Source organism: Pantherophis guttatus, chromosome 4 (genome assembly GCF_059756535.1).
Source record: "Pantherophis guttatus breed Tessera chromosome 4, ASM5975653v1, whole genome shotgun sequence".
Classification (NCBI taxonomy): Eukaryota; Metazoa; Chordata; class Lepidosauria; order Squamata; family Colubridae; genus Pantherophis; species Pantherophis guttatus.
Genome location: NC_142066.1, coordinates 150,180 through 173,423, shown reverse-complemented (window position 1 = coordinate 173,423; position 23,244 = coordinate 150,180). Strand labels below are relative to the sequence as shown.

Sequence of the window (23,244 nt, the reverse complement as noted above, 5' to 3'; positions counted from 1 at the left end):
TTCAATAGAAGATAACCAGACTGGAATTTTTAAGTAATGGTATTTTTTGATCTTCTCCCAATTTAATAACAAAGACTCATATAATATGTCTTCTGAAATAACCCTGTGTTTTTGTACTTTTATACCATAAAAAAGCGTGCCAGCCCAACAACAAATCATGACCTTCTAAAGTCAACAATCTAATATTTCTTAACATTATCCATTCTTTAATCCACATCAATTTACATGCTTGGTAATATAGTTCCCAATCCGGTAAACCAAAGCCTCCTCTTGATCTAACATCTTGCAACAATTTTAATTTAATCCTCGCCTTTTTACCCTGCCAAATATATTTTAACACAATTTTGTTTAGATCTTCAAAATATTCTTTCCCCAACTTAATTGGAATTGTCTGGAACAAATATAAAATTCAAGGCAATATATTCATTTTTATAGTTGATATCCTCCCTATCAATGATAGTTGCAAATTCTCCCATTTTGCTAAATCTGTCACTATCTGTTGTTTAAGCTTATTATAATTATTCTCCTTAAGTGTACTGCATCTTGCTGTCAAATGCTTGCGGGCTGGCTTAACATATTTTTAAATATTTTAATTGGTTTGTCTTTTTAAATTGGGGCCAAATTAATATATATTCTTTTAATTGTTTTTAATGTTTGTATTGTATGTTTTTATCTGGCTGTACACTACCCTGAGTCCCTCGGGAGAAGGTCCGGTATATAAATTCAAAATAAAATAAATAAAATAAATGTATCCCCAAGTACTTAACCTTGTTCATGACCTGCATCCTTGATACTTCCGCCAACTCTTCTTTTTGTTTTTTTAACATATTTTTGTCAAAATCTTCGTTTTATCTTTATTTATTTTGAGGCCTGACACCTTACCAAATTCTCCTATTTTATCTATCAGTTTATTTATTGATTCAAGTGAATCTTCCAGAATAAACACCAGGTCATCTGCAAATGCTTGCAATTTATATTTTTGGTTTTGAATTTTCATTCCTTTTATTTTTTTTCTTCTCTAAAATTTCTATTTAGTACTTCTAGTGTTAACAGAAACAACAGTGGTGACAGTGGGCAACCTTGTCTCGTTCCTTTTTGTATTTTAATAAATTCTGTCAATTTATTTATTTATTTATTGGTTCAATTTATATGCTGCCCTTCTCTGGAGACTCAGGGCAGCTTACAATGCGTTAAGCAATATTTATTTATTTATTTATTATTTAAATTTTTATACCGCCCTTCTTCCAAGGGACTCAAGGCGGTGCACAGCCACAATAAAACACGTATATCCATAAAGTTTAAAAATAATTTAAAACATATTAAATAATTTGGCCCTATATTAAAAAACTAAAACACCCATTAAAATTCATTATTTAAGCAATACCTTTATACTTTTGTATATACCTGCTTAGTAGGGCTTTTGCCCCCCCCCCAAGTGGTGTTCTTTTTTATACAAAGTCAGCTTATTGCCCCCACAAACCGGGTCCTCATTTTACCTACCTCGAAAGGATGGAAGGCTGAGTCAACCTTGAGCCAGGTGAGATTCGAACTTGCAGTAATTGCAGGCAGCTGGTGTTACTTAACAGCACTTAGTCTGCTGTGCCACCAAGGCTCTTTTCTCCATTTATCATTACTTTTGCTATTTGTTTATGATATATAGCTTCTATGGCTTGAGTAAATTTCTCCCCAAAGCCCATCTGTTTCAATTGTAATATCATAAATCGCCAGTTCACATTGTTGAAGGCTTTCTGTGCATCTAAAAACATCAAAGTCATTTGCTTTTCCGGGTGTGCCTCATAGTATTCAAAAATTTATGTGAAGCCGCTGGGCGAGATCATCCGTGGTTTTGGGGTGGAGTTCCATCAGTATGCTGATGATACTCAGCTGTACATCTCCACCCCAGGCCATCCCAATGATGCCCTTGAAGTGATGTCCCGGTGCCTAGAGGCCGTGCGGGCAGGGCCGGATTTTCCTATAGGCTAACTAGGCTTCAGCCTAGGGCCTCAAGATCAAGAGGGGCCTACATTCAAATTGTTAGCAAAATTAAAATTACACTTTCACTATAGGTCAGTGGTTCTCAACCTGTGGGTCGGGACCCCTTTGGGGGTCGAACAACCCTTTCACAGTGGTCACCTAAGACCATCGGAAAACACATATTTTCAATGGTCAATGGAATAATTTTATGGTTGGGGGTCACCACAACACGAGGAACTGTATTAAAGGGTCGCAGCATTAGGAAGGTTGAGACCCACTGCTATAGGTGAAAGGGCCTTATAAGTGGAATAGCCTAGGGCCTCTTTTCATCTAAATCCGGCCCTGCGTGTGGGTCTGGATGTGGAGAAACAGGCTCCGACTCAACCCTTCCAAGACCGAGTGGCTGTGGCTTCCGGCATCCCAATATAGCCAGCTGGTGCCATCACTGGCTATTGGGGGCGAGTTACTGGCCCCCATGGAGAGGGCTCGCAACTTGGGCATCCTCCAGGACGCACGGCTGTCTTTAGAAGAGCATATGACGGCCATGGCCAGGGGGGCTTTTTATCAGGTTCGCCTGATTCGCCAGTTGCGTCCCCTTCTGGATCGGGACTCCTTACGCACGGTCACTCAGGCACTTGTCACCTCCCGCCTGGACTACTGTAATGCTCTCTACATGGGGACCCCCTTGAGGAGCATCCAGAGGCTCCAACTGGTACAGAATGCGGCCGCGCGGGGGATTATGGGAGCGATGGGGCGCTCCCATGTGACGCCCCTCCTGCACAAGCTGCACTGGCTCCCGGTGGTCTTCTGGGTGCGCTTCAAGGTGTTGGTTACTACTTTTAAAGCGCTCCATGGTTTAGGGCCTGGGTACTTATGCGACCGCCTTTTGCCACCGATAGCCTCCCACAGGCCAGTACGCTCCCACAGAGAGGGACTCCTCAGGGTGCCGTTGACCAGACAATGTTGGCTGGCGACCCTCAGGGGGAGGGCCTTCTCTGTGGCAGCACCTGCCCTCTGGAACGACCTGCCCCCGGAGATACGTAGGATCCCAGATCTCTGTACTTTTCGCCGTGCCCTTAAAACTTTTTTATTTCATCAAGCCGGGCTGGCTTAACCTCCCCTTAGATATTTTTAACTGTTAATTGATTTTAGTTGGGGTGTTTTAAATTTATTGGGCCAAAATTTGTTTAATTCTTTTTTTTTAAAAAAAATTAAATTTTTTATATGATGTTTTTTATTCTTGGCTGTTCACCGCCCTGAGTCCAGTGGGAGAAGGGCAGTATAAAAATTTAATAAAATAAATAAATAAATAAAATGTCCAGTATTATCCTCAAGTTGTCTCTAATCTGTCTTTTTGGCAGAAATCCATTTTGATCTGAATGGATAAAATTATTTAAATATCTTTTAAGTCTTTCTGCTAATATTGTAGCGAAGATTTTATAATCTGAATTTAGTAGGGATATAAGCCTATAAATCTTGACTTCTTGTGGGTCAGTATCCTCCTTTGGGATAAATGTAATATATGCTTCTAACCATGATTTGGGTATTTCCTTCTTTAACATTACTTCATTCATAACTTCTAACAGTGGGAGACTCAGTGATTCCTGTAAAGTCTTATAGTATTCCGCTGGCAGTCCGTCTCGGCCTGGCACCTTCCCAATCTTTTCATTTTTATGAGCTTCAGTCAATTCCATCATCATTATGTTTCCTTCTAGCATCATCTCAGTATCTTTTGAGATCTGAAGTAAATTTGCCTTATGTAGATATTGTTTAACACTTTCCTCGTCTATATTTTCTTTTTCATATAGTTTTTTATAGTAATCTTGTATAATGTTTTTCTTCTCCTCATTTCCAAATCTAATTTGTCCTTGCTCATCTAATAATTGTGTTATTTTCTTTGATTCTCTCTCTTTTTTCAGTTTATATGCTAGCCATCTGCCTGGTTTATTAGCATCTTCAAAGTAGTTCTGTTTAGCATTCCTAATTTTTTGTGCTAAATCTTCTTTTTCTATTAATCCCATTTTATATTTAGTTGCATCCATTTTCATTTTAATATCCTTTTTTTGTGGGAACTTCTGTAGTTCTTTTTCAAATTTCTTATAATCATCCTCTAACATTTTATATGCTTGCCTTTTCTTAATATTCCTCTTTCTCATATAGTCAATAATCAGGCCTCTGGCTTAAGCTTTCATAATATCCCACAGATTCTGCATTGATGTATCTTCTTTTCTATTTTCTTTGAAAAAGAAAGCCAATTCTTTCTCCATTTTCTGTACAAAGTCCTTTTCTTTTAATACTGTGGTATTTAAAGTCACTCCAGACCTTCTCCTTTGTCCTTTCCATCTCACCGTCATTGGGTCCTTATTTTACCCACCTCGGAAGGATGAAAGGCTGAGTCAACTTTGAGCCTGATGAAATTCGATCTGCCAAACTGCTGGCAGCCAGTGATCAGCAGAAGTAGTCTGCAGTACTGCACTCTAACCACTGCGCCACCACGGCTCATGTTGGCAGATCTGTTTTTTTATTATCTTTTCCAATATCTTCTTGGGTTTTGGTGTTAGGCTGATTGGTCTGCAGTTTCCTGGGTCTGTTATTTTCCTTTTTTGAAGATGGGAACCACATCAGCTCTTTTCCAGTCCTCTGATAGTTCCCCAGTGCTCCAGGGTTTTTGAAGATGTGGTACAGTGGTTCTGAGATGACATCTGCCAGCTCCTTTAAAACTCTGGGATGTAATCCACCAGGTCCGGGTGATTTGTATTCATCAAGATCAGACAGGTGTTCTCTTACTATTTTTTTTGTGTGCTTATTTTAACACAAGAATCTTGTGAAAGATTGGGTAAGGCCGGCTGGCCAGCAGTGCAGCCACGTGGTCCCTGGCTGCCCACAGCAGCTGTGCTATGGGCTGGGGGAGGGGGCCAGGCTGGGAGAGGGGGCCGAACACCATCAGCCTTACCTTCCAGCCCGTGGGGCTTGCAAAGCTCACCATGGCTGCCTGCAAATGTAAGGCCAATGGCTGGGGGGGGGGGGACCCGCCATGCTCGGCTGAAGGGCGCGGGCCACCTCAGGGCGGAGTGGGTTAGCAAGGCTTCCCGTAATGCCATCAGGCCTAAGCGGCCAGGGCCATATGGCTCCCGTTTGCGCTGTTTCTGGATGGCTTACAGTGAGCTCACCTCTTATCTCCTCTCTATAGCCGGTTCTCCTCCTCCTCCTCCCTGCTCCTCTCTCTTACCAGCTCACCTTTTTCTTCTCTGCAGTTGTTGCTTTGGCCTCAGTCGGCTCACCTCTCTGCCCCATGGGTGATTTTCCTCCCTGCTCCACTCGCTCACTGGCTGGTCTCCTTGTTCTTGTGCCGGTGTGTTTTGGCTCTCCGCTCACCTCACTTCAATGGACCTCCAGGCACTTGAGAAGGCCTCTCGGGTGCAGCTGGGCTTCTCGTAAGCCAATAAGGGCTTTCCTTCTGAGTCCCCTCCCCACCCCAGACCTGTTCGCCTTCTCCTTTGTTTGAAGGATGCAATAGTTCTGAATTTCTACCATGGGAAGGTGGGGGTTGGATGGGTCGGATCAGCCACATCCATAGTTTGTGGATGTTTAATGTTGTAAACTGCCCGGAGTTACCTGTGTGTGAATTGGGTGGTTGTACGAGGTACTTTAAATCATTCATTCATATTTTTTTTTAATTTATTTTTATATGCCGCCCTTCTCCGGAGACTCAGGGTGGCTTACAATGCATTAAGCAATAGCCTTCATACTTTTGTATATTTTATACAAAGTCAGCTTATTGCTCCCACAAACCGGGTCCTCATTTTACCCACCTTAGAAAGGATGGAAGGCTGAGTCGACCTTGAGCCTGGTGAGAATTGAACTTGCAGTAATTGCAGGCAGCTGGATGTTAAATGCTGCCTTAGTAGGAGGCATTAGCCTCCTAAGCCACTCAGGCTCCTCATTCATTTATTATCATTTTTTTAAAAAAGGCATTGCTTTGCTAGAAGAAATTATCTTCCTAGACAATTTGTAAAACATTGTTCTGGCTGTTTCATTTATTCATTAATGTGCTGAATTGTTTGCCAGGCCAGTCAGGTGTGCCTGAGACAGTGCTCCTTCCTGCGGCTGGCCTGGAGCACCCGCTGCTAAGAGACATCCAAAGCAAACAGCGCCTCTATGACTAAGTCCTCCTTGCCCCAGCAGGCACCTCCTCATGGCCTTTCCCCCTCCTTGGGACATTCCCCAAACTGAGAGGCAGGTACCCACCGCAGGCCCCGCCTCCTCCACCCTACCTAGAGAGCCAGGAAGAGGCTCTTGAGCAGCGGCCACCATCCGGGGGAAAAGGGACTGAAGTGTCCAAGCAACAAAGCAAGGCAGAGGCTGCCTTGAGCCACAGGGGGACAGAAGCAGACTGGCAAGACTCCCACCCTGCTTCCAAGTCCTTTCCGGCTTCCTGGGGATTTCCAGCTCTGGTCTGCCTTGTGCAGATGATGGGTGGATTTCATCCGAAGCAGGTGGTCCTGCAGATGCCCAGGTCCTGAGCTTTTCCACACACACAGAAACCCACTGCAATCCAAACTAGGGGGGTGGGTGGGGATCAGCACAGGCAGAGTGGCCCAAGAAGACTTTGAGAAATTTCCAAGGGAGAGAAATTGCCAGGTTGCTCAAAGGAGGGGATGGAATGGAATGGAATGGGAGGGAAGTCAGGCACCATCGGAAATCACCAACTAGGGGATCCCACCTCCTTCCCAGGCAGTGGCCCAAAGGCTGCAGCAGTGCAGCCACTACCACTGCTGACTTAGAAGCTGGTTTGGTTCGGGATCTTTTAGGGACCTTCTTCCCACATGCCAGGGCTCTTGCTCCTGTCCGTTCCCTGCCCTGCTGCTTTTAGCCAGAGGACCAGCTGGGGCTTCCTGCCATCCAGGGAAGGGGCAGCCCCGGCAGGGAAGGATCCAGCCCCCCCTTGCATGTTCTCTTCTGAAGTGCTGAGCTGGCGTTGGAAACATTAACAATGTTCTTCCTTTGGAGGCTTTTAATCAGCAAATTCTCCTGAAACCAAAAGAGGAACCGCCCTGCTTTGTGTGACACACAATGGCGTGTGCACATCAAGCCAGCCGCAAGTTACCCAACCAGTTGCATAACCTTGAATTCCTACGTGCTGTTGCAGCCGAGCGGCCAGCCACCCAGACTCCTGGGGAGTCAATGGGGGGCAATTGGTGTCCCTTCTGCCCATTGCATGAACAACCCATCTGGAGGCAGGACCACCGGGCTCAGCTCCCTCATGCCTCTGATAGGCCCTAAGGGGTGAAGACAAACAGCTGCCCATTCCTAAGACCCCAAATCACACATGGGTTCGGGGGCACATGGGAATGGGAGCAGGTAGGAGCTACAAGCCTGCTGCATGGAAGGCAGAGGTCACGAGCCGCCTAAGGTCCCCCCTGCCAAGAACAGCCCTAGACTCTGGTGATCCCTGGTAGTCTGCAGGGTGGTCGGTCTCGAGGGCCTCCCCCTCCTCCAGGGGCCCTCTGAACACAGGCCTCTCTTCCGGTTTGGCAATACCCATACACTTAGACTTATATAGTGCTTCACAGTGCTTTCTAGTCCTCTCTAAGCGGTTTACAGAGTCAGCGTATTGCCCCCAGCAATCTGGTTCTCATTTTACTGACCTCGGAAGGAAGGATGGAAGGCTCAATCCTGGGTCAAACTTGAGCCGGTCAGGATCGAACTGCGAAACTGCTGGCAGTCAGCAGAATTAGCCTGCAATACTGCACTCTAACCACTGCACCACCACGGCTCTACATTCATTGGCCCTTGTCTGAAGGGGAGAGTTGGAGCAGGGGTGAAATGCTACCGGTTCGGATTGGATCACCCGATCTGGTAGCGATGACGGCGGGTGGTTCGGAGAACCGGTAGCAAAATCCCTGCCCACCCCCATGCCCAGTTGAGCCGGCCCCCAATGCGCAACTCGTGTCCTGGGTTGCACAGAGTCTCTGGCCCCGGGTCCTCGGCTGATGTTGTGTAATGTCAGGTAGGTAGTTAATAAAGCCCCCCTCATTTGTGATCTTATATTGGAGGGGGGTGCAGACCTGGCTGGAATTACGGAGACCTGGTTGGGCCAGGATGGGGGGTTCCCCTCGTTGAAATGTGCCCACCAGGTTTCCGTGCATTTCATCAGCCGAGGGCTCAGGGGAGGGGTGGGGGAGTGGCGGCGATTATTAGGGAAAGTCTTCGTCCGAGGGAGACCACTGTTCCTCAGATAGCCAGATGTGAGTCCCTTTTTGTGAAGTGGGGTTGTGGGGTGCAGATGGGTCTGCTGACTATGTACCTGGCTCCCTGCCACGTAGCGGCGACCCTGCCCGAGCTACTCAACATTATTTCCGGGATGGCGGTTGACACCCCCAGACTTATTGTCATGGGGGATTTCAACCTGCCATCCGCCAGCGAGGCGTCAGAGGTGGCTCGGGAGTTCATGGCTTCCATGACGGCCATGGACCTGACCCAGTTAGTTCAAGGCCCCACTCACACAGGGGGACACACTCTGGACTTGATGTTCGTCTCTGGTCAGTGGTTGAATGATCTTGGTAGAGGGGACTTAGACATTAAACCCTTGTCATGGACAGATCATTCGCTCCTTCACTTGTACTTTCCAGCCGCTTCCCCCTGCCGCAGGGAGACGGAACCAACCAGATGGTTCCGTCCCAGGCGCCTGATGGACCCTGAAAGGTTCCTGATGGAGCTTGGGCCGTTTCCTGAGACTCTGGCACATGACTTGACTGAAGAGCTGGTGGCCGCCTGGGATAGTGCAGCCGCCGGAGCTTCGGATCGCGTCGTGCCTTTGCGGCCTCTGACCTGATACCGATCTCAATTGGCATCTTGGTTCTCCGAGGAGCTGAGAAAGATGAAGTGTCAGAAAAGACGCCTAGAGAGCATCTGGAGGACTAGTCAATCTGATTCTGACCGAACACTGGTGAGGTCTTATATCAAGACCTACCTAGTGGCCGTAAAAGCGGCAAAATTTAATTATTTTTCCGCTCTTATCACATCTGCAGAGAACCGTCCAGCTGCTCTGTTTAGGGTGACCCACTCCCTTCTTCGGGAGGGTGGAGTGCGGGAAGATCCCTTGCAGGGTCGAGCTGAGGATTTTGTGCAATTCCTGCATGATAAAGTCACTCAGATTCGGGAAGGCTTGAACTCCAACTGGGTGAGTCCAGGGGAGGAGACGGGGGTAGGTCTTGAGAATATTATCTGGGAAGAGTTTGATCCTGTGGCTCTCGAGGATGTGGACAGGATTCTGGATAGGATTAGTGCTGCCACATGTTTATTGGACCTGTGTCCCTCCTGGTTGGTACTGGCCTCCCAGAAGGTTACACGAGGATTATAACCTCCAGGGGATTATAAATGCTTCTTTGAATGAGGGTACCTTTCCCGCCGCCTTGAAAGAGGCAGTGGTGAGGCCCCTCCTCAAGAAGCCATCCCTGGACCCGGCTATATTAGCTAACTACCGTCCGGTCTCCAACCTTCACTTCGTGGCGAAGGTTGTTGAGAGTGTGGTGGCACGACAGCTTCCCCAGTACCTGGATGAAGCTATCTATCTGGACCCATACCAGTCGGGCTTCAGGCAGGGGTACAGCACGGAAACGGCATTGGTCGCGTTGGTAGATGATCTCTGGAAGGCTCGGGACAGGGGTTGCTCCTCTGTCCTGGTCCTATTAGATCTCTCAGCGGCTTTTGATACCATCAACCATGGTATCATGCTGCAGTGGTTGAGGGGGTTAGGAATAGGAGGCACTGTGCTACAGTGGTTCTCCTCCTTCCTCTCCGACTGTTCACAGTTTGTGTTGGCAGGGTGGCAGAGGAGGACCTCGAGGCGCCTCGCGTGGGGGGTGCCACAAGGGTTGGTCCTCTTGCCCCTTCTGTTCAACATTTATGTGAAGCCGCTGGTGAGATCATCCGTGGTTTTGGGGTGAGAGTCCATCAGTACGCTGCTGACACTCAGTTGTACATCTCTACCCCAGACCATCCCAATGATGCCCTTGATGTGATGTCCCGCTGCCTGGAGGCCGTGCGGGTCTGGATGGGGAGAAATAGGCTCAGACTCAACCCTTCCAAGACCGAGTGGCTGTGGCTTCCGGCGTCCCAATATAGTCAGCTGGTGCCATCGCTGACTATGGGGGTGAATCTTTACCCCCCACAGAGAGGGCTCGCAATCTGGGTGTCCTCCTGGATGCACGGCTGCCTTTAGAAGAACATATGATGGCCGTGGCCAGGGGGGCTTTTTATCAGGTTCGCCTGATCAGCCAGTTGCGGCCCTTTCTGGACCGGGATGCCTTACGCACGGTCACTCACGCCCTTGTCACCTCCCGGCTGGACTACTGTAATGCTCTTTATATGGGGCTCCCCTTGAAGAGCACTCGGAAGCTCCAACTGGTCCAGAATGCGGCTGCGCGGGTGGTTATGGGCGCGACTCGTTGCGCCCACGTGACACCTCTCCTGCGCGAGCTGCACTGGCTCCCAGTTGTCTTCCGGGTGCGATTCAAGGTGTTGGTTACCACCTTTAAAGCGCTCCATGGCTTAGGACCTGGGTACCTTCGAGACCGACTTCTGCCACCAGTAGCCTCCCACCGGCCAGTCCGCTCCCACAGAGAGGGACTCCTCAGGGTGCCATCGGCCAAGTTATGTCGGCTGGCGACACCCAGGGGAAGGGCCTTCTCTGTGGGAGCTCCTTCCCTGTGGAACGAACTACCCCTGGAAATACGCAAGACCTCCGACCTCCATGTGTTTCGCTGTGCCTTAAGACCCTGCTGTCCGCCAGGCAGGGCTATCTATGTAAATGATTTTAAATTGGGTATTTTAAATTTTGGGTTTTAAATTCGGGCCGAAATTGTTTAATACTTTTAACTATTTTTTTATTTTTATTTTTTTATTTTTATTTTTGAATTTGTATACCGCCCTTCTCCCTGAGGACTCAGGGCGGTGAACAGCCAAATAAAAACATCAAATACAAATATTAAAATACAGTTAAATATATATATATAAATTTGGCCCCATTAATTAAAACAATAAAAAAAACAATTAAAAACACTTAAAAAGAATTAGGCCAGCCCGGCTTGTTGGAAAAGGAAGGTTTTAAGGGCACGGCGGAAGGCACTGAGGTCATGGATTCTCCTTATCTCTGGGGGCAACTGATTCCAGAGGGTGGGAGCCCCCACAGAGAAGGCCCTCCCCCTGGGGGTCACCAGCCTGCATTGTTTGGCTGATGGCACCCCGAGGAGGCCCTCTCTGTGGGAGCGCACGGGTCGATGGGAGGTCGTCGGTGGCAGCAGGCGGTCTCGGAGATAGCTAGGCCCTATGCCATGGAGTGCTTTAAAGGTGATAACCAACACCTTGAAGCGCACCCGGAAGACCACTGGGAGCCAGTGCAGCTCGCGCAGGAGCGGTGTTACATGGGAGCGCCATGCTGCTCCCGTCACTACCCGCGCTGCTGCGTTCTGGACCAGTTGGAGCCTCCGGGTGCTCTTCAAGGGGAGCCCCAGTAATCAAGGCGAGAGGTCACGAGGGCATGAGTGACTGTGCACAGGGAATCCCGATCAAGAAAGGGCCACAACTGGCGGATCAGGCGAACCTGATAAAAGGTCCCCCTGGTTACAGCCGTCAGATGTTCCTCCAAGGACAGCTGCGTATCCAGGAGGACTCCCAGATTGCGAGCCCTCTCTGTGGGGGCCAAAGACTCGCCCCCAATAGTCAGTGATGGAGTCAACTGACTATATCAGGATGCCGGGAACCACAGCCACTCAGTCTTGGAAGGGTTGAGCTTGAGCCTGTTCCTCCCCATCCAGATCTGTACAGCCTCCAGGCACTGGGACATCACTTCAAGGGCATCATTGGGGTGGCCTGGGGTGGAGATGTACAGCTGAGTATCATCAGCGTACTGATGGTATCTCACCCCAAAGCCACGGATGATCTCGCCCAGCGGCTTCACATAAATGTTGAACAGGAGGGGCGAGAGGACCGACCCCTGAGGCACTCCACATATAAGAGGCCTCGAGGTCGACCTCTGCCCCCCTGCCAACACGAACTGCGACCGGTCGGAGAGAAAGGAGGAGAACCACCATAACACGGTGCCCCCCATCCCCAACTCTTCCAACCGGTGCAGCATGATACCATGGTCGATGGTATCAAAAGCCGCTGAGAGGTCTAACAGGACCAGAACAGAGGAGCAACCCCTGTCCCGAGCCCTCCAGAGATCATCAACCAACGTGACCAATGCCGTTTCCATGCTGTGCCCAGGCCTGAAACCAGACTGGAACGGATCCAGATAGGATGTTTCCTCCAGGAATTGCGGAAACTGTCGCGCGACCACACTCTCAACAACCTTCGCCAGAAAGCGAAGGTTGGAGACAAGACGATAGTTAGCCAATATTGCCGGATCCAGGGACGGCTTCTTGAGGAGAGGCCTCACCACTGCCTCTTTCAAGGCCGCGGGGAAGTGACCCTCACTCAATGAAGCGTTGATAACACCCTGGAGCCAGCCTCGTGTAACCTCCCGGGAGGCCAGTACCAACCAGGAGGGACACGGGTCCAGTAAACATGTGGCCGCACTAAGTCTCCCCAAAATCCTGTCCACATCATCGGGAGTCACAGCGTCAAACTCCTCCCAGATAACATTCTCAAGACTATTCCTCGTCACCCTGCCCTGATCTACCCAGTCAGAGTCCAAGTCCCCCCGGATCTGAGCGATTTTGTCATACAGGTATTGTCCGAAATCCTCCGCCCTGCCTTCCAAGGGATCCCCCCCGCTCCCAGATGGAGCAGGGAGCGGGTTACCCTGAACAGGGCTGCCGGACGATTCCCTGATGACGCAATAGAGGCGGAAAAGTAATTAAACTTTGCTGTCTTTATCGCCACTAGGTAGGTCTTAATATGCGACCTTACCAGTGTTCGGTCAGATTCAGCGCGACTGGCCCTCCAACCGCTCTCTAGGCGTCTTTTCCGGCGTTTCATCTCCCTCAGCTCCTCGGTGAACCAAGGAGCCGCGAGGGATCGACAGCGGGTCAGAGGCCGCAAAGGCACGACTCGATCCAAGGCCCCACCAGCCGCCCGATCCCAGGCAGCTACCAGGTCCTCGGCCGAGTCGTGTGCCAGATCATCAGGAATTGGCCCAAGCTCCATCTGGAACCTATCAGGATCCATCAGGCGCCTGGGGCGGACCCATCTAATTGGGTCCGCCTCCCTGCGGCGGGGTGTAGCGGTACGAAGGTCCAGACGAAGGAGTGAGTGATCTGACCATGACAAGGGTTCCATGTCTATATCCCCTATAATAAGATCACTCAACCACTGGCCAGAGACAAAAATCAAGTCTAGAGTGTGTCCCCCCCCCCCCCGTGAGTGAGGCCATGAACTAACTGGGTCAGGTCCATGGCCGTCATGGAAGCCATGAACTCCCGAGCCATCCCAGATGTTTCACCAACGGATGGCAAGTTGAAATCACCCATGACCATAAGCCTGGGTGTATCAACTGCCACCGTGGCTATCACGTCGAGTAGCTCAGGCAGGGCTGCTGCCACGCGGCAGGGAGCCAGGTACGCAAGCAGCAAGCCCATCTGAACCCCATGACCCCATCTCACGAAGAGGGACTCACATCCGGCAGTCTGAGGCACAGTGGTCTTCCTCGGACCAAGACCTTCTTTAATAATAACCGCCACCCCCCCTCCCCTCCCCTGGGCTCTCGGCTGATGGAATGCTCTGAAACCTGGTGGGCACATCTCGACCAGAGGGACTCCTCCCTCCGGTCCCAACTAGTTTAAAACTGTTGTTTGTACCTTGTGTTTTTAATTGGCTGTACACCGCCGCGAGTCCTTCGGGAAAAGGGCGGTATATAAATTAAATTATAAATAAATTATAAATAAATAAAAAATCATCAGAGGCTGTTTTTTTAATTTTTAAAAGCATTTTTTCTACCACCTCTTCGGCTGAAAAAATGCTTTTAAAAGTTAAAAAAAAAAGCCTCTGACGATCGCGCGGCTCAGCCAACCAGAATCCGTTAGGGTTGTACTTTGTACAAAAAGCCAACTCTACCAAATGCCCACACTCTGCCAGGTTGGAGGCCCTGCTCCACTTTTGCCCAGGAAATGGGCAGCCCAGAAGTATGGGGGGGTTCTTGCTTGATGGGGAGAAAGGCTGAAAGGGCCATCCTGTGCCAATCCAGCCAGCCTCCAGGTTGCAGCAGTGGAGAGGTGAATCAGACACAGGGATGATCCCAAGCAGAAGCTCTACCTTCAACCACCCCAAGGGCCCCACAAGGGCCCTCCCACCATGCTCTGGTGGAGTCTCTGAAGCCGGGGCTCTCCACACAGCAGAGCCCTCTGATGGGCAGGAGCAGAGGCTGGACTGTGCAGGGACTCAGCGCTGCTTCCGTGTTGCCTTTCTGGGCAGCAGCCTCCCCCTTTGCAGGCATGACTCAGTAGTCCCCTCCTCCTGCCTTCCCCACCCACCCCTCCCACAGAGGGCCAGTCACGTTGAACTCCTGGTGCTAGAGTAGTCCTGTGGGCTGCCTGAGACTGCTGGGAGGGAGGGGCTGTCTGACTCCACGGGTGCTGCCTTGGGGGTGCTGGGGGCCCACCTGTCTGGGCTCAGCCCTAGAGTTCCAAATGGGGGGAACCGTGGAATGACCCCTCCTACTGCGATGGCTGGGCCGAGGACAGGGTGGGTGGGTGAAAGGTCAGGCAGGTGGGCGGAGGCAAAGCAGGGGGTGCTTGTTTGATGGGCTGTGAGCAGCGGAGGGCCCCCTCTAAGGACAGACGAGGAGGCACCAGGGCCCAGCCTTTGTGGGTGATACAGGCTGTGCCTGATGGCCCCTCCCTCTGCCCTGGGCATTCTTGATGCCTGGGGCACCCTGGCAGATGTCTGCAGGGTCCAATGCCAGGGAGCCCAAGGTGGGCTGAGGACCGCCCTCCTGGCCCCCTTTTCTCTCAAAAGGTCCGCAGAGATAGCAAGCGAGAGGCAGCCAAAGAGCATTCAGGAGCAACAAGCCCCCCCTCCCCTAGAGCCCTCTGAGGCCAACTCCTTTGGCCTGGGCCAAGAGCCCCAGGAAGTGCCTGGGGGGAGAGGAAACACCTGGCACCCAGGTCCCCAGCAGGAGAAAGGAACAAACAGGAAGACCGGCAGTGGTCTTGGGCAGAAGGCCGGGCAGGGGGCAGCTGGAGGCCAAAGGGAATTCCGAGACAGGCCACGAGTGAGTCATGGTGCTCCCCCACCCCAAGACAGGATCGGCTGGAGGTGCCTGGTGGAAACTCCACTCAAGCCCAGTCACAACATAACCTTTTCCTGGATTGGCTCAGCTCACAGAGGCCTCTCTTCTTTTATTTATTAGATTAATTTATATGCACAATGACTCTGGGAGTATGTAATATTAAAAACCCACAATTTAGCTCCCACTCTACCCTGTGGCATCAACAGAATCAATCAGACCCCTTGATCGGCTCCAAATGGGGGTCCCCACTGATCCCCCCACACCTTTTAAGACCTTGCTGAAAAGCCATATGGCGGGGGGGGGGCAATCTTACCTCTGGGGGAATGGGGGGGGCAGTGCAGCGAAGGCCCTTTTCCCGGGTCCCACCAGACCTCCCTCCCTTCCTATGACAAACCCTGCCATCCTGCCCTGGTGGGATGGGTAGATGTTTGGGGAGGGGCGGTCTGTCAAACATCCTGGCCCCAACTCATCTGGGGCTTTAAAGGGGGTAAGCAGCACCGTGAATTGGAATTGCACTGGGAAGAACCCAGGCACCCCGGGCAGCTCCTGCAAAAGACACACATCCAAATTTGGATCTGTACAACCCATGTTTAAGCTTGCCTTCCCCAACATGGTGCCCCTGGATCTCCCAAAATGTCACTAGCTTGCCACTAGCAAGGGGGGAGGAGGGCATGGTGCAGCTCTTCTACAGGCTGTCTGAGATTTCCCGCTGGAGGCAGATGGCTGGGCCAGGTGCTCCTTCTCGGCCAACAGCAGCCCCAGAGGCCATGCAGGGGGGCAGTGCAGGAAGAGAGGCAGTTGTAGGTAGATTATGCTTGCCACCACGGTGGAAGGAGATGCCCGGTCCCTTTCCACTGTCCATCGCTGAAGGGCATGTCACTTCCATGCCAAGCTGCCCCAGGGGGAACCAGCGGGATCCTGCTTCTGAGTGCCAGAGCAGCTGCCCAAGAGGAGCCCTTGAGAGCCACCAGGAGGGGCCTGGAATCCCTGCCGCTTGAGCCCAGCCACTGGGCCAGAACTCGACCCGGGGCACCCTCCCAGCTGGATTTGGCTTGTCAGCCCCAGGCCTGACTCCAGCTGCCTGGGAGCTCTACAGGAACAGCTGCAGAAATGTGACTCACAAGGGCTCACCTGGGGAACAGCTGGATGGCAATGGTTGCTCGAGACTGGTCCCAGTGCTTGCTGGGTACCCCCAACGAGAACCTCTCCTGCCCCGAGAGTGGCTCACACCAGGATCTGGAGCCTGACATACTCAGACTGCCCTCCCTCTCGGCCCTCTCAGCCCAAGGGGCCTCTTCTGCCCCTGCTGGGGTGTCTCAGGGAACACGGCCGCTGTGTCTGTTTTCCCGAGTGGGTTTGGGCTGAGCTTGCTGGGCAGGGACGGACGTAAGCTGAACAGCAACTAAGTCAAGGCCTGGCTGGGCAGAGCACTCTACCTGCTGCCATGGCCTGCCAGGTGCCCCATGCGGCTGGAGGGACTCTTTGCCAACACCCTCCCTGGGTTGGGTGGGCATGGGGGTGAAGGGGAAGAGGGGCTCAAAGGCCAAATTCTGCAAGTGGAGGGGGCGGCAGCAATGAGACTGACCTGCCAGTCCCGAGGGGCAGCTGCTGGCCTGGTCCTCATGGGAGGGCCCAGCAAGGGAGGGCCTTCTTGGAGGCCATCCGCGTGGTGAAGAAGGGGCCAAGCGCCAAAGGCCGTAAAGTGGCCCCAATGAGACTTTTCCCACAGGAAGCTTGTGCTCCGCTTCAGCCGGGCAGCTGCAGAGACGGGGCCTAGCTGGCTCTCTAGTGGGCGTGGTTCCTCTGCCCTCCCAGACAGCCCTCCCTGGCCAGCGGTCAGCCTCCCATGGGGTAGGAGGCCTCCTTTCGGTTGGTCCCCCTCAATCTCAAAGGGACTCAGTTTGGAGTGAATGCGTAGAGCCGGTGGTCAGCAGAAAGGGAGCGGAGGTGGGGTGGCTCAATCTTCACAGGTTCATAAGGCTAAGAGGAGAGGAGTTCAGAAGGCCAAAATCAGAGCAAGGGATCTCCCAGTGCTGGTGCCCCAAGCTGCAATGTTTCCTCCCGCTCCAGGGGGAGAAGCAGCAGCAGCAGCAGCAGCAGCCGCCCCCCCCCCCCACATGCCTCCTGCCCTGCTGCTGCAGATAGATGCCTGGGAACCTGGATGGCTCATTGTCGGCTGGGAATGGTGACCACTTAGCTTGGAATGTCCTCTGGCTGGCCACTCCCCTGCACTCAAAGGAGCAGCGTGGGCAGGGGCTCTTGGTGGAAATGGTGCCTCCAGGTGGTCCTTCCCCTCCCACCCACCATCGCCCCAGGGCACCCAGATGCCCGGGCTCCTCCCCAGATACTGTTCTACATGGGATGGGGCGTGTGGGAGAGCAGCCGGGAGCCAGCAACACAGAGCGCACATGGAGTGCTCGGTGCCCTGTTCCTGACCCTTGCCTGGGCCAGCGGGGGCTTCCCCACTTCCTGGCCCGTGCTCCCCTCCCGCCCCCATGTTTGGGAGATTCCAAGCATTCAGGAACAATGACGATGTGGCCAAGAGGAGACTGGGTTCATCCTGGCCCAGCAGGGGGAAATCCACCCCCGCAGCAGCAGCCACTTCAGGGTGCATCATCCCAAACCGGCTGATTAGCAGCAGGGGCTGAAATGTGCTGAATCGAGATTGCAAAACATGCGGGGTGGGGGGGACAGCTGCAATCCTTCCCTGAACCCTTCCGGCCTGAGTCCAGCGCCCGGGAGGAAACCCCCAGGCTGGGGGGGGGGTGTCTTCCTGCTCCTTGCAGCTCAGGGAAGAAGCCTCAGAACGGGTCCTTTGACACCTACCCGGACAAGAGTCAACTTCGGGCCATGCTCCAGGAAAGGGTCTCTTCAGAGACCCACCCGGTTGGAAGGGACCCTGGTGGTCACCTAGTCCACCCTTGTCCCGAGCAGGAATATCCCAGACAAACGGATTGTGCCGCTTCCCTCTGTGGGCGGCTGTCTTGCCCGCTGACACTATCCCCTCCAAGAACCAGAAGGCAGTTTTCCCATCTTCCCTAAAGAGGTTGTCTTCTTTAGGCCGCCCATCTCTAGTTCTTGTCTTCCAAGATTTCGTTCCAGGCTCCTGCAAATCTCTGTCCCTGTTGCAGCTCCTCCCCTCCGTCTTGGCTTGGGGCAACTCGAAGCGGGCACTCCAGTTACATTCCGTTCGGCGCATCCCAGAGAGGACTGTGCCAGCCTTAGCGCCCGTGCGGAGGCAGCCCAGGATCGCCTCGGCCGTTCCAGCAGCTGCAGCGTCCTGCTGGCTCAGGCCGGAAGGCCAGATCCTTCCCGGGCCGCCACTGCCTCTCCCGCTGCGTCTGAAGAGGCTCGACGCCCGCAATCTCCGCCGCGCACGCTTCAGGAGCTTTCTTCCCTCGGGGCTCGGGAGAAGGCTGCCGAGCGCTGGGGCCCCACGGAAGTCCCCGAGGGCGGCGGAGGCCAGGCTCCTCGGGGAGGCGGCCTCGCTCTCCGCTCGGGCCGAGCGCCAGTCTCGCGGAGGGGGCGGCTGCTCGCTCGGCGCTTGGCCCGGCGGGGGTGGGAGGAGGGGCGGTGCCCGCCGCTGACTTCCTCCCCGCTTCCTGGCAGGCGGGCGCAGCGCATATAAAGCTAAGCGCGGGGCGGCGGGAGAGCACCGGCACCAAGCTCAGGAGCCGCTAGGAAGCCGAGTAAGCAACGGGGACGCGTCGGCGAAGGGGCTCCCTCCCTTGCCAGCCCAACGGACGGCCGCTTGCTCCCGGTCGGCCTGGCGGAGGAGGTTCCGTTCCTCCAGCTCAGAGAACAGAACTGGGCTGGTCTCGACGGGCCTGGGATAAGAGGCAGGCGGCACCCCCCCCCCGCCGCAAGCAGTCCGGACCCGCTTTGGGCCGCCGGGCGCCGCGTCGGTTCATCTTCTTCCTCTCTCGGCAGGATGGAGCTGTGGTCCCTCTTGTCCGTGGCCTGCCTGGCCCTTTCGCATGCCGCGGCCTCCCCTTCTGGCCGCCAAGTGATCCGGGTGGCCCAGCTCTCCACGGACTTTGGGGTCCGGGTGTTCCGGGAAGTGTCCAAGGCCTCCAAAGACCAGAACCTGGCCTTTTCCCCCCACGGCGTGGCTTCGGTGGTGGCCATGCTGCAGGTGGCCTCTGAGGGAAACACCCGGGGCCAGATCAAGGGCGCCATGAGGTTCGGCCTGAAAGGTGAGAGGGCTGCAGGGGGGAGGGGTTGGCACTTCACTAGCTTTTTGGTTTGCTCTTTGGGGAAAAGGAGAGCAGCTGGGGGAGGGGCAGCCTAGTTGGGCCTCTGACCTCTCAACCTGCACCGCCTGGACAGCAGGAACAGGTGGGCTCGGAGAGCTCCTGTCATTTGCAGATCCTACCTGAAGAGCCAAGGGAAAGCGGGGAGTGTGCCAGGGCAGCATCTGGGGAGGAAGGCCCCGCCTCGCCCTCCTGCAGGCCAACTCAGCTCTCCCCAGAGCAACTGCCCATCCCTGGTGGGTCAGGAGAGGGCCTGGTTGTTGGCTCCAGCAGAGCTGAGCACGCTCTCCATCCCCACAGAATGGGGCGTCCCACGAGCCCTGCGGCTGCTGCAGAAGATCCTGAGTGACCCCCGGAGCAAGGATGTGGTGCAGATGGCAGATGCCCTTTTCGTGCAGCGTGATCTGCCGCTGGTGCCCACCTTCATGCTGCGCTTCCAACGACTTTTTCACCAGATGGTCAAGCAGGTGGACTTCTCGGAGAGCGGCCGGGCACGTGACATTGTCAATGCCTGGGTGAAGCAGCACACCAATGGTGAGCGGCAGCAGAGGGCTCCCTCGGAAAACCAGGCAAACTCTACCCTGGGTCCCCAGGCTGAAAAAGCTTGATTCAGGCCAGGACTTAAGCCGAAGGGTCTCTAAGCCTGGAAGCAGAGGTTGCCCTGCTGCCCCCTCACCCCCCCCCTTTGACCACCTCTGCTTTCTCAGGGATGATCCAGGGCTTCCTGCAGGAGGGCACCCTGGATGCCATGACACGCCTGGTGCTGGTGAATGCCATCCACTTCAAAGGCCTCTGGCAGCTTCCCTTTCCGAAGGCTGCCACTCGCCAGCGTATCTTCCACAAGCTGGACGGCAGCACCGTTGTGGTCCCCATGATGGAGCAGATGGCTGAATTCCACTACGGTGAGGAGGCCCCTCTTTGGAGCGATGGGGGCGGGGAGTTTTGGCTCTTGGGCTTGAACCAGCCGGAGGGAGCTTCTCTGAGCATGCGCAGAGCACTTCTGGTCGCCTCAGGGGTAAGGATGCGCAGGGTCTCATCTGGCACCCCTCCCCCCCTGCCGCTGGACCTGCACAAGAGAGAGCACAAGAGAGAGGTGCTGCCCATTGTTGTGGCCCGTCAGCAAAGGACTTGGGGGGCAATCCTGCTCACCGATCTGTCCTCTCTTTGCAGTGCGGGATGCCCTCTTTGTGTCTCATCCCCCCTTCTCTTTCAGGCGAATTCTCCACCCCGGAGCAGGGGGACTATGATGTCATCGAATTGCCCTACCAGGGGGAGACGCTGAGCATGCTCATTGCTAGCCCCTTCCAGCGGGACGCCCCCCTCTCGGCCCTGGTGACTGCTATCGACTCCTGCCTCATCGCAGAGTGGAAGAGCAATATGTCTGCCGTGACCCGGCTCCTCGTCTTGCCCAAGTAGGGGTCGCTCGGGACTGCCTCAAGCCACCAACCCCGCATAGGCTTTTGCCCCTCACTGACCCTTCCTTCTCTGCAGGTTTTCTCTGGAGAGCGAAGTTGACCTCCGCAGGCCACTGGAGGCCCTGGGCATGACAGACATGTTTGATTGCGAGAAAGCCAACTTCAGCCGCCTCTCAGGTTGGGGTCTCCCCTCTATGCCGCCCTTGGGTCGTCATCCCCCAGGCTGGGCACTGGCTGGCTTGCAGGGAGCCTGGCGGGGCTAAGGCCCAAGCCCAGGGGGAGGAGGAGGAGATCTCTGGGAGTGCGCAGAGTGCTTTCCCTGGAGCCCATCAGCTCTGCGGAGAGGCCTGAACCCCCCTGGCCGAAGCAGGCAGGCACTCTGTATCCTGCTGTGGCTTAGCTGGCACCCCTCCCCCCCTGCCGCTGGACCTGCACAAGAGAGAGGTGCTGCCCATTGTTGTGGCCCGTCAGCAAAGGACTTGGGGGCCAATCCTGCTCACCGATCTGTCCTCTCTTTGCAGTGCGGGATGCCCTCTTTGTGTCTCGGGCGCTACAGAAAGTAAAGATTGATGTGAACGAGAGTGGTACCGAGGCCTCTTCTGCCACAGGTGGGTGCCCTGGGTCACTGCCAGGGGCTCTTCTCTGTCCAGTTCTGTTGGCAGAGAAGAAACTGCTTCTTACCAGCAAACAACCCCCCTACACACACACACACACACACACACTCTTTGAGGCTTCCTAACATGCACCCGGGTTGGTTTTGCCCCGAAGTGGGTCACCCCCATGACTCCTCCTAGGGGCCTCAGGAGGAAGTGAGGAGCCAGGGGCTCCAGGCTGTGCCAGGCGGAAGGCGGCGCTGCTGCTTACTGAACCTACCAGTCAAACGTTAAGCTGTTGAATGAGGCCCCCTCCTCCCTCCCTTCCAGCTGCCATCGTCTATTCCCGGATGGCGCCCTTGGAGATCGTGCTGGACCGGCCTTTCCTTTTTGTTGTGCGGCACAACCCAACTGGTAAGGCCCACCGAGGACCCTTCCTCCCGCCAAAGACTGCTCCAAAGTGGCTTCTGTCCCAGGGGTTGCAGGAGCCCAGGGAAAAATCAACTCGCTCCCCCCCCTCCACCAAATAAAGGAGGGCTTCACTTGAACCAGGACTGCCCCCAGCACCAGATGTGGCTTTGCTGCCTGTTCTGGTACAGGCCGAGGGAAACTCCTCCTTGGTTCAGTCCAACAGCCGCATGAGTTTTCCAAAATTAGCTAGAGGTGACTAAATTGGGTGGCTCACTGTCGTGAGACACGGCTGGTTGTGCCAACTGGTTATTGTGCTAAGCCTTCACAGGATATCTTTGCTTAGCACCACTGTGATGCCAACACAACCTTGGCGTGGGTGACCCAGGTTTAGGGTGGAGCTGCTTTACAACCCAGCCAATCTGAGCCACTGGGAAGACCTTCAGGGCGGGGACCCTGTTTGGGTCTGTTCTGTTCATTCTGGTGAGGGTGGCAGCTCAGAGACGGACCCTGGAAGTAGAGTGCCCTCCGTGCCCCCCCCCCCGCTGTATTGGGCCGTATTTCGCCTGGATAGCTAGCTGGAGATCCAATGGATGCGGGCAGCCAGAGTGCTACCTCCTTCCAGCCATGGTCCTGCTTCCGCTGGAGGCTGCTGGTGTGCAGGGAGCATGTTCTGGCACGTGGGGCTGTTTTAGGCCTGTCCCGTTTCTGTACCCGCCCCCCAGTGAAGGAAGAGGGCAGAGGCAGCTGCGCTTTGCCCCACCCGCTGCTGGCCTCCCATAGCATCTCTGTTCCTCCTGCAGGAACCATCCTCTTCATGGGGCAGGTGATGGAGCCCTGAGCGCCCCTCTGCCGCCGGACCTCCCTCTGAAGAGAAGGGGGGCCTTTCTTCGCCCGCCCAGGGAGCCTCCGTGCCAGCGGGATGACCCACCACCAAGCCCTTTGTGGAAGTCGCTTCTGCTGGGCCTTCTCCCTTGCCTGCCCTGCCACTCCTGGCATCGAGAACCAGGCACCGGCAAACCAAGTTCCAGGCAGGAGCTCTGCCAGCTGCTCTCAAGGAATGAATGCCTGGATGGAGAAGGTGCCACCGTGGATGCCAGCCTTGCCCGGGCACTGCCCCTTCGCACTGGATCAGGGAGCCGGTCCCTCCTCCCCTTCTGGAACAAGAGCCTCTTGGGGGGAGCTGCCCCCCACCGTCTGAACTAGAGCACTTTGGGACTAAGAAGAGAAACTTAATATATGCAGATATTTTGTCTTATTTTTGCACATAAAAATACACTGCGACGGCAACTGACTCGCGTGCTTTGCAGGCCAAGCGGCCCTTTTGAGCGACGGGGCGGTCGGGAGGCGGGAAGGCGCCGGCAGGGGGC

General features: G+C 54.1%; 1 protein-coding gene across 1 annotated transcript; it reads left to right on the top strand.

Moving 5' to 3' along the window:
* Positions 1–18,703: 18,703 nt before the first annotated feature.
* On the top strand, positions 18,704–23,164 carry SERPINE1 (serpin family E member 1). The gene is made up of 9 exons (XM_034430810.3): positions 18,704–18,894; positions 19,136–19,401; positions 19,759–19,992; positions 20,166–20,360; positions 20,672–20,870; positions 20,950–21,050; positions 21,395–21,481; positions 21,797–21,880; positions 22,678–23,164. The coding sequence occupies exons 2-9, from the start codon at positions 19,137–19,139 to the stop codon at positions 22,713–22,715; spliced, it is 1,203 nt and encodes a 400-aa protein (XP_034286701.1). The 5' UTR covers positions 18,704–18,894; position 19,136; the 3' UTR covers positions 22,716–23,164.
* Positions 23,165–23,244: the final 80 nt, after the last annotated feature.

What these genes read in the sequence shown, in the direction of transcription:
- SERPINE1 (XM_034430810.3), top strand. Translation starts at nt 19,137, where the DNA reads ATGGAGCTGTGGTCCCTCTTGTCCGTGGCCTGCCTGGCCCTTTCGCAT. An exon ending in CATGAGGTTCGGCCTGAAAG is followed by an intron (nt 19,402 to 19,758) that starts GTGAGAGGGCTG and finishes CCATCCCCACAG; the next exon opens with AATGGGGCGTCCCACGAGCC. An exon ending in CAACTTCAGCCGCCTCTCAG is followed by an intron (nt 21,051 to 21,394) that starts GTTGGGGTCTCC and finishes CTCTCTTTGCAG; the next exon opens with TGCGGGATGCCCTCTTTGTG.